The sequence below is a fragment of the Tinamus guttatus genome, unplaced genomic scaffold (genome assembly GCF_059628265.1).
Source record: "Tinamus guttatus ecotype Peru unplaced genomic scaffold, ASM5962826v1 Tinamus_guttatus_pri_ptg000232l, whole genome shotgun sequence".
Taxonomy (NCBI): Eukaryota; Metazoa; Chordata; class Aves; order Tinamiformes; family Tinamidae; genus Tinamus; species Tinamus guttatus.
The window spans coordinates 371,302-384,173 of NW_028288766.1; the positions used below are offsets into that span (position 1 = coordinate 371,302).

Here is a 12,872-nt window from a genome sequence, read left to right on the forward strand (position 1 = left end):
GGAGGAGGAGGGAAAAAAAACAAAGGGCCTAAAAGTGTCATTACAATCATGAACAATGACAGGCATTTGCTGGACAGGCAGTAAGATTGCTCATACATGAGCTGGGGATCTGCTTTGGAACAATTAAAAGATGACACTTTAAATGGTAAATACGGACCGTATTTCAAGTTGAGGAAATTGCAAGCGTGCTCTTATCTCCTCTGACAGCCACTATCACAAGTCTTTTAACTGCAGTGTTGCATCTCAGCTGCACTCCCAGCTGACCAATCATACAGAAAGTGCCTCAAATAAAATTCATTCCTTGGGCCTTTTGTCATACTGACAGCACAATATATTTTCAGCAACTGAAATAAAGCAGGATCTAATTTTAATCTTTTTTCCCCTCCAATTTCTGCATTAACCAACTGCCTTTTGAGTTCCTAAGATCCTCCTTTCATTCCTCTTTCGTAAAGTTCCAGACTTACACAAATCTATCTCTGACTGCACCTGATGGCACATTTTACAGGATTTATGCTTGAGATAGTGCATTAGTGATGCTGCTGTGGAAACTCTGCCCCAGAATGCAGTTTCGATGGGTTAAGACAAACAGGCCAAAGCCCTAGTCATAGGTATCTTGTCCTTAAGAGTTTATATCCATTCTACCCATTACAAAAGGGATGGGAATTTAAAGAAAATACTGAAGAGAAAGAGACTGTCAGCTTATACCAGGATTCACAATCTGATTCTGCTGAAGAAAGCTATATAAGACAAGGAAGATCTGTCAGAACAGTACTGTATGCTGGGACCTGTAGTTTCAGACACCTTTCCCTCTCTTGCACAGATTGAGCCCTCAGGCATTTGATAAAAGGCATTCACAGCCCCTTTTCTAAGCAGCTGGAATGCTCCTACTTCCCTCTCTTCTGCAGCTTGCATAAAGCTAGTAAAAATACAGAGGTGCAGTTACCAGAAACGCCCATCGTGTCCCAATATTGGAACAATCTGCGGCTGCCATCTTCTGTATTATTTTAGCAATTAATGGATGCTTTAGAGTGATCCAGTAAAATTCTCGTTTGCTCAATCAATGTTGTATTTCACCTTCCTCAAAAGATGCAACAGAATAAGCAAAGGTTGCTTACATAAACAGCATGTGGCTTAACAACCTTCATCGTGTCACGTAAGTGTCAGTGGAGAGAACTGCATGTTGCTCTAAACTAAAGTACATTTCAGCGCCCTGGAAAGCTGTCAAATGTTTTTCTATATCCTCCAATTTGAAAACGCATTACAGGGTTATTTATTCAGCCGGTTCAGATTAAGCTGAATAACTTAGGAGCCCATGGTCTCCAGTACTTCACCTGATTTGCCTAGCCTAGGCCAAGTCTTTTACTGAAGAGTGAGAGGGAGGAAATGGAGAACACAATAAAGCAATTCTACTAGACTAGGATTCAAAATCCAAGGGAGGTAGGAGTTATAAACTATGGGGATAGCCCTAGAGCCTTTCTGGAAGGACAAACAAACACACACACAAACAAAAACACACACACAAACTGCCCATTATTTGGATCCTTAACTGGGAGCAAAATTATTTTACAACCCTGACACTTCTGCAGCCCAGGACCCAGAGGCTTCCATGCCCTGCTTTGGGCTTTGCTCATTCCTCAGCCTAAGTAAGCTTTCTAGCACAGAGCTTTTCAGGGAAACAGGTTAAGAGAAGGGGAGGAAAAAAAAAAAAAAAAAAGAGAGAGAAAAAAGAGAGAGTCTCAAGAACCACATTAAGCCTCTCTTAGATCAGTGCCCATGTAATTTACAGGAGCGACAGGTTGAGCTGACCTAGCTTTAAATGCGAAAGATACATCACAGCTGGACATCTTAACTAGTCTGGAAGTCTTTGCCAAACTTTCCCAGTCTTTTCAAACGTGAGCTACTCTCAAGAGGAAAAAGGTGGGAGATGCTGTTGGAAAGAGTGAACCCATTAAAAAAACGTGTCTGCTCATTGCACTACTCCATCTTAGAGGAGCAACCCTGCTCCCTCGCTCCCACCTGAGAAGACATTGTCCCTCAGAGAGCAAAGCCATTTTCAGAGCCTATTTACTGGTTCGCTCAAGTCTAGACTTCCTAATTTAGCAGAGTAATCTGTATTTCAGTCACCCATGAATTTGCTGAGCAGTCTGCAATCGTGTGCGAATCTGCGCAGCTGCTCGTGCCGCTTGTGCTCAGGTGCCATCGTGTGAGTGGCAGCATGCACCACTTCCACAGGAAGCTCCTTAAACTTGTTGAGAACATTTGCCAGAGAAATACAACTTCTTCCCCCCACCTCCCTTAGTTTAATTAATATCCTCATCCTGGCTTCTACTCCAAAAAGGGACAAAAGCGGGAACACCAGTGACAAGGCAAACACAGCACAGGAAGGGGCCAGCAGAATTCCTTGCTTTCCAGGCCCTGGTGAGTCCACCCCACACACAACTAATCTGCTTGGTTTCCCCACTGACTCCCACATTTGCTGGGCACACTTTGCTCGGCCAGCAGAGCTCTTTGTGGCGACACAGAGAGCACAGACACCCATTTGCCTGCTGAGAAGTCCATGCACTTGGCCACATAGCCACTCACACCACAGGCCCCTCCATCTCCCTCTTGGCCCGGGTGTAGCAAACCCCTTGCGGGACCGGCCTTGGGCCTCGTTGCCCCAGTGGGCCAACTCAATCCTCCTGGTCTTCCATCAGGAAGAAGGCCATACACCACACATCCAGCTGTGCTGAGCCTGGTGTGGGCACAGCAACTAAAATAGCAGGGGACACAACCGGCATATCACAGCAAACAGCTCCAGCTCTGCGCATCAAATGCCTGCTGAGCGTGGCATATCAGAAGTGACTTCCCCGTCCCGGTGACGGCTTCCTGATGACGCCGTACAGAAGACACATGCTTTCCCCATAGGAACACAGCAACCCATTCAAGGTTAGCACGGAGCAGGAAATCACTGCTGGAAGACTGTAGAAGCTCCCACTTTCCACATCAGCAAGGAACAAAAGCCTTTCAAAGCTGTGTTTGTTTGTTCAGTGGAAAAGGGTCAACTCCCTTTTATTCTTCTAGATGATGCAATGACCTGAACCAGTGGGGATGAGAAAGACCTGGAGAATTTTTTTCTTCTGCTTTCCCCATTATCAGCAAGTACAATCATCTGTGCAAAGCTTGTCTTTTCCTGTAAGTTTGCTGTAAGTGTCACCTGAAAAGCCTCTCCCTACAAAAGTCTTCCCAAAAGTGAAACAACTGCAGAAATTTTTTCTCATTTAACAAACCAATATCAAAAGCAGTTCCTGTAGGTAAGTCCAAAGCAGCTACAGAAGAATATGCTGAATTTACAGGCAGCAAAACCTAACTAATTCTAACAGACAAAAGAAAGCCACCAGAAGAGCACAGGTAACTGTCCCTCCATAGAAGACAACCTTCCTTCAGTGTTTGTTCTGCACATTAAGATGACTAGGTAAGAAAAGAGCTTTGGGCTATTAAGAAAAGTGCAGTTCAAACAGCAAGAGCAACTCAAACTTAGTGGCTCAGTGTTTTAAAGACAATACTTGGGTGCTATTTCCATTCCGGAAGCATTGAGAACGATAATCTACGGTTCCCCTTAAGCAAGCATAATTAGCAAATACAACACCCTGCAAAAGGGACCTTGTGGCAGGCTAAATAGCTTCACAGGTTATTTAAGCCTATCCAGTGTGCTTCAGCATAGTAGCTTTGAAAACTTAGCTAATGACAGTTTCTAGCAGATCAGATTTTCCATTTTCTATTGATCCATTTGGGGTATCTAACCAGAAACTTCGGCGGAAGAAATAAAGACCATTAAGAGAGGGCTCAAGGGCTATAAAATTGAAGGCAGCTCCACAAAGGCACACTGTGGACTCCAGCAGAAATACAAAAAGTAGCTGTAAACTGACAGGGATTCCAACAGATTATGAATACTAATTATTAAAAAAATCTGTTTCTTGCAATCCTTTAAGAGTTAATCCTCTCCCCCTACACTGCATGAAGACTGGGGAAGGAACCCCACTCCCCCCACTTTCCTAGCTATAAGGCCAGTGTATTCAGGGTACAAGTGCTGCATCTTTTGCTTTTTATTACTTCCATTAAATGCAGTGATGTTCAGGCATGGATAGAGACCGACGCTCATTTGAAGTGGACATATCTACACAGTAGTTATGGCAAGCACCCGGCAGATTCAAATCCTTGCTCTGAATCAAGCAGAGCATAAGAAAGGTCTCACATTCACTAAATGAAAGAATGGAAGTCTTGGGTGGCAGATTATTGTCTGTTCTAAGGTGACAGGTGCTGTGATCTCAGGCAAAACAGTCACAATGAAGTTTTTGCTTAGATAGAATTTTCCCATGATAGTCCTCAGCTTAACAACAATGACAAAAAATACACGTTTAATTGGGCCCTCTCAACTAGTCCCAGTTCCACCTGAATGTTCCTGTCTGAACAGGTAAAAGCCGAAGAGCTCTCCCACTAGAACTAGACAGAGAAAAAGACAGAGAGAGAGAGAGACATGAATATACAAATTCTGGGTTCTCCTAACACAGTTTTGTGCTTCAATGCAAGTTTATCCAAAATGAAAGTGTTACAAAGAGCTTCTGATTAAGACTTACTGAGTAAACCTGGCTGACTTAACAAATCACTCTGTTGTATTGTAGCCTGAGCAAAAACTAACTGCTGATGGAGGATAAAATTTCTGCTTTAGCAAGGGGAAAAAAAAAAAAAAAACCTTTCTTCACAGCCATGAGTGTGATCAACTTTCCAACTATGCAGCAGGATAGCAGAAAGTAGATATGATGCTACTACTGCTTCAAGAATAATTTGGTCTTGTTCAGTTTCTTCCATGCTAATAAGATAACATCTCTAAAATTAGTAAGTAATAGAGATTAGGATGTTTTGTCTGCCCTTTTACAGCACCAAAATATCTCAAGTTCAAATGCACTGTGATATTTTAAAATCATTTCACAATAGGGATGTAACATGTTCAATAGCAGTGTTATTTTCTGATGAAAATTCCCCCTAGAGATTATATGCCCGTGGGATGAGAAAAAAAAAAAATCATCTATCTGGAGTATCATACCACCTATTATGAAGAAAGAAGAAGTGTGAGACGGAACAAACTCTTGCATGTTGCCATTTCTTCACTGAAGTCTAAAGACTTAAAAAAACAACAACAAAAAAACCCAAAAAGCCCCACAAATATCTAGAAATTTAATACTATGAAGCACTACGTGCAGACTGACGATATTGTGCTAAATTGAGAGACTTGATGAGCAAGACAACATCTACAATAGGAAATATGAAATTTTATGAAGACCTGTACAGCAAGATCCAGGATATATTTAGATACTTTTCCAGAACCGCAACGAGAGGGGAAATGTTATGTTTTCCTCAGTTGGTGCAATACTACCTGCTAATTACAAACAGGAAAGGAAGCACGAGCAGACAGAGCTCTCTCGAGCACATCCAGCTGACACAGAGCCGGCTGGTGGCATTGCGTGGAGCTCTCGGAAGGCAAGGCCTCCAGGAAGAGAGCACTTGTGGATATTTTGGCTACCAGTTTACCTGCCATTTTCTCCGGTTATTATAAGCATGTGCACTTTTCTTAAAAGCTCTCCCTCAAGCTTCTCTCCGCTGCTTCCCTCCACCATGAAAGGAGGAAAAAAAAAAAAAAAGTGTGCACTGATAAAAACACTTCTGGTCCCTCTTATCACGTATTTTTGCTGTACTTTGCAGTCCTGTAGGAGAGGCAAGGGATCTCTTGGCTGCAAGCAACAAGGACATTTCTGAAAAAGCGCCAGAATACACACTGCTACAGACAGAGCAACAAGGAGCCTCCTCCTACTGAGCACAGTACTGCAAGACAAAATCCACACCCATTGCCCGCTATCGCATCAAAGAAGCCAGCGCTCAAATGACTGCTAGGTTTAAATAACAAGCCACCCCCCCAAACACTTTATACCTCTTTATTAATGAGCCCTCAAATCGCTACACAGCCTGTTCTCTAGCAGCCAGAGAGTGAGCTGGGAAATCCCGACTTCTGTATCAAAACGCTGGCTAATGCTTCTTCAAACCATTTGACTTTGCTTTTGTTTTCTTCAGATGAAAGTACAAAGCTAAAGGAAAAGCAAGCGACATATTCAGTAACAACACATTTGGATGGGTGAGGAAGAGCATACTCACGTAGTGCATACAGGGAGAGGACTATTCCAGCCAGGCAAAACCCCTCGAAAAACCTGAGTGTGCTGAACATTGTCACATTCACTGACAGTGCCACAGTCAGTCCAAATATCAATATGAATATGACAGAGAAGAGCAGGATGGGCCGTCGACCAACCCTGAAAATAAGGAGAAAGGGTGTTAAAAGCCAGGCTGGACATAATGCTAGATCATTACAAGTGGCAAAGACGGAAACAAGTCATACAACCCCTCAAAACACTGCCACCCATTGAGCACATTTTTTAGGCTCATTCCACATTTCTCCCATTTTTCTGCTTAAATTCACTTGATCATCTTTGATTCACCTTTGCATTGACATATTGATTTCAGACGGGAGTTAAGGCATGTTACTGTTTTTTTCAACACCATTTTCAAAGCACCAACAGCGAGCAAAGCAACATCTAGCAACTGCAGCAGAGCCATAAACGCAAATCCTGGAGGTGACAAACACCTCCTTTGAGCTTTCTGTGGTAGCGTGGAAGATTGGTGATATCGCATAATACTGTGTCCTATTAATTACTGCTCCTGACAGCTTACGACAGACGCATCCTCTTCCCCCCAGCCCTGGCGATTGCCCACTGCTGGGGCGGGTGGCCTCGGGGCACCAGGCCATCCAGGCGCTGTGGCAGCCACGGAGCCCCACAAAAGCAGCCCAACAGGAGAAGGCGAGTGACGAAGCGCTCCGAAGCGATCGCCGCCAGGCATGGGCCTGCTGCCCCGTGGTGAGGGTTTGCGGCCACAAGCCGGTGCGGCGCTGGCGGAAAGGAGAAGCGACGCCCAACGCAGATGCGTTTGGTTGTTTCACACCAAGGGAGGGCAAGGTATTTGTATGTCCTATCCGCATGCTTGGTGTTTCTAAATTCTCCCTGCCTGCTCCTTCCTGCGCAACGAGGACGACAGAAAAGAGCACCAGGGTGTGCTGCTATTTTAAAGCAAGAGTTTGATCATTATGTGGAGATTTCCAAAATTTTTCAGCTTGTCACCTCCCACAAGTTTGCCAGTGGAATTAAGGATCCCTTTTAGTCAGCTCCATATGCCATTTCCACAAAGAATATATGAACTTGCTTTCCGTAGGCAGCTTTCACAGACCCAAAGTAGTCTGTCAGCTGCGCGCCAGCCATCAGGCTGAATGTCAGCATAATAAAGAGCATTTAAATTTCACAACTTAATCCAGTTGCACATATTGAGGTGTTTCTATTCAATTATTTTAGCAGAGTGTTACCAGCAGCTGCAAGGTATAGTACATTGTGCATTTAGCTTACTTAAAGAACAAAATCAATAAAGTACAGTAGAAAGCAAACAGTATAATTTTGGATGCTTCTGAGAGCTGGAAGAGTGCACCAACATAAGTGTTATCATTTACACTTTTTCAAAGTCACACCTAAGGAGATTATGCCCTGGGCTCCTGTGAGGATAGGTTTGCTATTTTTCTCAACTGTAGCACCAACCTTTGGGCAGCTCATACAGTGATTTAACTTGTTGTCATTAACCATTTGGCATGTTCAAAAATAGAAAGTACCATTAGGGAAATTGAAGATAGCAAGGTCAAAGCAGACTGCTCTTAATAAGTGAACACACCAGAAGATGAGCTCTCAGCCACTGTGCTACTTTTGAACTTCGGGAGAGAGCAGAACATTACTTCCTTGGCAGTGTGCAATGCCCTGGGAACACACCGGACACTGCAGCAGTTATTGCTGAGCACATTGAAAGGTTTACATTTCCAGGACTTAAAGGGAGTACCTCATACAAAAACACTGAACCATTAGCCATGTGGCAAACTTGCCTAGTACTACTCACAATCTTCAAGCTGTAATTCATAGTAATTAGTATTTGTGAAAGTGTTTTGTAGATGAAACATATTATGCAAACACTCAGAATTAGGAACTTAATTCTCATCACAAGCCTGACCTGCCATTTCCCTGCTGCCGATTAAAAAATGCCTCATGCTTAGCATATATCAGTTCCTTTCTTCCTCCCTCCTATTCTCTCTTTACTAGCAGGCATTCAACATTAAGGCTTAAAATTTCTTGTGCCATTATACACATTATGCAAATGAATATTTGCTGTTAATGAAGAATCAAGAGATCCCAGACCACCTGGCCTGTTAAAGCCAGCTGAGGCCAGCTATGCCCTCCATTAAGAGGCAACACCACTACCTCCTCCCAGAGACAAAGCTATGGTTTTCCTCACCAAGAAACACAGTAGATTCCTTGAAAATCAAGACTCCAGGGTAGCTATCAGTCACATAGCCGGTGATCAGGTAGTGCTTTGACAGGATGGCATCTCAGAGTATTAAGAAAAAAAAAGCTTTTTCTGTGTAGACAGTTATCTGACTAACAGTGACTGGATATGCTTGTGAGAAATTAAACCATACACAACCTCCCTAGCAAAACAGCCCCAGGGTGTTTTCCACTGCTATCCAAACTATTCCACAGGGAGACTTTTGTGCCACAAAAGACAGCCTACGCTGCAGACTGTTATCTGCATGAGATGTTATATTCTGCCTGTGCAGGTAAATAACAAGGGGTACAAGAAGCAATAGGCTTTTGAAGAAAATGCTAATCACACGCTGCGATAAGCAGATGCATCAAAAGAGACTCCTAATGTCATCAGACGCAGGATACGGGGGTAGGAGGAAGGTAAACGGTGTGAGGACAAGACCTGCTTTTCCCATGCTCCCACACACGTCCGTTGCCACCCTGAGAAGACTCTGAGCTTCACTCTTTCAGCTGATCAAATTGCTCTTCCCATGCTCATCTCTGCAGGTTTTTCTGCTGGCTCAGGGACTTGAATCAGCTTGAAGGCAACCAGAGAGCACCAGAGCAGATGCAAAAGGACTGGGCAATCAGAGGCAGAGGTTACTGCCTTGGTGCTACATGAGCAAGCCACCTGCTCCAGAAGGACCTTCCACAGACACCTCGACAGCCGCTATTCAGTGTGGGCAGCAACGCACAGTCTGCTGAGGCTTCGTGCAGGCTTTGGACACGGTCTGTCTTCACGTAGTCCATAACATTCTTACAGACCTTCTTCCTGTAGATTTTCTGCGTACAGCTATCCAACCAGCCCTGCCTCCTGCATTTTGACCATAAACCACTTGGTTAACTTAGCAAATGGAGTTAACACATACTATGGCTTTGCCACTGACAGATTTAAGAGTCTTCTTCCAGAAGAAGAAAGAAAAAAAAAGAAAAAAAAAAGAAAAAAAAGAAAAAAAAAGAAAAAAAAGAAAAAAAAAGAAAAAAAAAGAAAAAAAAAGAAAAAAAAAGAAAAAAAAAAGAAAAAAAAGAAAAAAAAAGAAAAAAAGAAAAAAAAAGAAAAAAAGAAAAAAAAAGAAAAAAAAAGAAAAAAAAGAAAAAAAAGAAAAAAAAGAAAAAAAAAGAAAAAAAAAGAAAAAAAAAGAAAAAAAAGAAAAAAAAGAAAAAAAAAAGAAAAAAAAAGAAAAAAAAAGAAAAAAACCTTAAAAACCCCGAACAATAATCGTTCAGAAAAAAATATATTGAAATTATTGAAATGAGATAGCAGGATATAAGTGAAATGAAAAGTGCATTCTGGAAGTGTGACACTCAGACACATGATCTGTTTAATCTTGCCTGCTCTTACCTTGCCCTGACATCACTTTTTTTTTTTTTTTTCTCCAAACCAGTACAATCCCTTTGCATCTCTCTCTCCACACATTCCCATGCATTAATGGGAACTCAAGATATGATTAAACTGTTAAGTAAATCTTTTTATTTAAAAACAAACAAACAAAAAAAAACACAGCCCTCTGTTACTGCCAACTGACGAAAAGACTACCCAATACAGGCTGACCCTGCTGGGTCGATTACCTCAGATGGCAGGGACAGGTCAGGGAAGAGGAGCACGAGGACAGACCTCAGTGTCAGCAAACATTGCACTGCTCTGGCTACCCATGAAAGGGCTCACTTTTCCCTCTAGCTTCCAAGTTAGTCTTTTACTTCCTCATCACACTGTTGAAAAACAGACTCTCCTTAAGCTCTCCTAACCTCACTGAGAACGGACAAACTTTCTCACTTCTAGAGCAGGCTAATTTTATGCTGCATTAGCACAACCGAGCAGCCTGCAGATGGGTTCAGCATGCCCATGTGGCAGCACAAGGTACACAGTGGAGAACAAAACGATGGGAGAGCAGGATGCTCCTCATTTTTGTGGCAGAGTGCTATTAAATTTGCTTACTGCATTTTGTTTTTTTCCGACAGTGCCTTAGAGAATAGGTTGTTCACTTATTTGCAACTTATTTGTCAATTAGAGCAGCATTTCCCTAACATGGAAATAAGATTGTCTTCTCCCCACCAAGTCCTTTTTTGGAAACTCAGCAAGCTCTTTCATTCATTTTCCCTTTATACTTTCCATGTGTTGTTAGAGCCTTATCTTATTTTGGCATTTTAATCAAATTCAACTGTATTATCATGCATGGTCTCCACCTCACCGAAAAGTCATGAATCCTCTCATGCCTAAAAGCTTTTAACCACTGTCCAGCCCTAAAACACAAGCTTACTGTAAAGATTTGAGCCAATTTACTGCACAGCTGCAGGGGGCCTTTTCTCTCCCAGTTGACTGAGTCACTTGGGTGAACTGCGGCTTTAGAGATTTCCGTAATAGGCTACTCTTCCCCTTTTCCTGTTTTAATGAATGGTGAAAGAGTTAACTCGGGGGCATTTGAAGCATTAACTGTGTTGGAAGCCACTGCACTGACTAGGGTAGTATCACAGGACTATTGTTTCAGACTCTGCAGACTTCCTTTAAAAGAACTTAAGTGGTGTCTTTAATTTTTTTCATTCCCTTTTGCATCACTAGATCCTCTCTTTAAATAAAAGCTGAACTCAACTAGAGTACCTGATGATGTTTCCACTACTGCAATTTAAGGAGTTGCAACGTATGCTTTTAAGCCTAATATACCAGTATTTAGAGTACATAAGCCAGCGATTCCTTAACACTACATGGAAATGTTTGCTTAACAAGAACAAAAATAGAACAATGGAAAGGTTTGCAGAAAACAGCTCTCTACCCACTGAAAGATACTGTGTAGGCCCAAGGTTGACATTACACTAGTCTCTTTTATTCGGTCAAATGTACACTGTATTCATTTTTTGGCCTTTTCTCTTGCTTAAGAAAAATTCTAAAAGGCTTCATGCTTACATAATTAGAAAATACTTAATTCTGCTCCAAGTTTATGGTTGCAATAAATTCCAACAGCAGCAAATAACTAAGTCAACTAGCTTATTTTCCTATTACTTACCTTGATATAAATTACTAATTTCAAGCAAATAACACGGTTGTAAACTGTTTATTCATCATGTTCTCTTCAGAAGCTGAAAATCATTATGCAAAGGTTCTTTATGAATATTAAGAAAAAAAGGATCCAAGTGATATTTAACACTGTTATTCATTTGTAGTTACTCTTTATTAAAAGTTTTCTTCACTCACCAGTCAGCTATACATCCTGTTATTAAGTGTCCGAAGATTAATCCCACCAGTAGAGAGAATTTAGCAATGTGGACTTTCCAGGCAGAATCACAAACAAGATCCCACTGCAAGAAAAAGACAGATGTAGTGAAATAAAGCAGTTCATCTCAGATATCTGAGATGCATTTAGACATCCTAACATGGTTGTAGGCATTCTTCTGATGTCAGGGTTTGGAGGAGCACATACAAACAGCAGCAACAGGGGAGCTTTCCCTCTTTGAGTCCAACTCCTTATTGCAAGAAGCAGAAGAGACCTTCAGTGAGTTTGATCATGCCATGATTTAAAAAATTAAAATATCTACCTTCTCCTCAGCCCATGTGAATTTAGACTCTAGCACTGGCACTACTGATGTACAGTAATACTCTAAACAATCCTGGGAAGCTCTGCCAGCAAGACAGGTATTTTACAAGGAAATCCTCATATTTCAGGAACCAAAGAAACCATTTCAGGCGTCCCAAAACCCTAATGTTAGGACATTGCCAACAACAGCACTGGAACATATTCATGAGAAAGATAGGGACAACAAAATTTCTCTTAGGGTTTCCCCGAATTCCGTAACATTTTCCTCCTCGGCATTACACAGAGCCTCAAGAGAGCCAGGCTGAATTCCTGGCTCTAGCCCAGGCAACCTCATTGCTTTCCAACATGTAACTTAATCTCTCCTATACAGAAAGTGTTGATAGGACAATCCTACCGTTGAATAAATGCAAGAAGATGCGTTTGTTCATGGTCTGTGAAGCATTCAAGTATTGATGGTAATGGGAACCCTACACATTTAGTGAAAAAATGAGCACAGCTAACTTTGGAGAGTCAGATTTTCCCAGGCTGAAATTCTGCAGCAGTAAATTATCTATTTGCAGGACAAACATCACAGGATACATCCTTCTGAGCATATCCCTCTCACCAAGTATAGGATTTTCTCGGCCCCAACAAAAAAATCACATCAACTCTCAGGCTTTTTGTTTTAATCTATTTTAACTAGTATTCTGCAAGTACTGACTTGTAGAAGTCAGGAGATGCACATCTGATCCTGTAAGCCATTGTGCAAGCTCCATATTGAAGGCACTAAGGAATCAGAAGCAAACAACATGAGTGATGGGCTTTTTCCCACTAAATACCTATGAACTACTTAAACTAACCAGCTCAGCAAGGCAATGAGAATTGC

General features: G+C 42.0%; 1 protein-coding gene across 2 annotated transcripts in view; it reads right to left on the bottom strand.

The window, feature by feature from the left end:
- The window catches only part of SLC22A23 (solute carrier family 22 member 23), a 102,237-nt gene that overhangs the window by 73,887 nt on the left and 15,478 nt on the right, over window positions 1–12,872 (bottom strand). For both annotated transcript variants that reach the window (XM_010216085.2, XM_010216078.2), the window contains exons 2-3: window positions 11,668–11,771; window positions 6,187–6,341 (exon numbers count right to left, since the gene is read on the bottom strand). In XM_010216085.2, coding sequence (XP_010214387.2) covers window positions 6,187–6,341; window positions 11,668–11,771 — 259 coding nt within the window. The remainder of the gene's footprint in view (window positions 1–6,186; window positions 6,342–11,667; window positions 11,772–12,872) is intronic.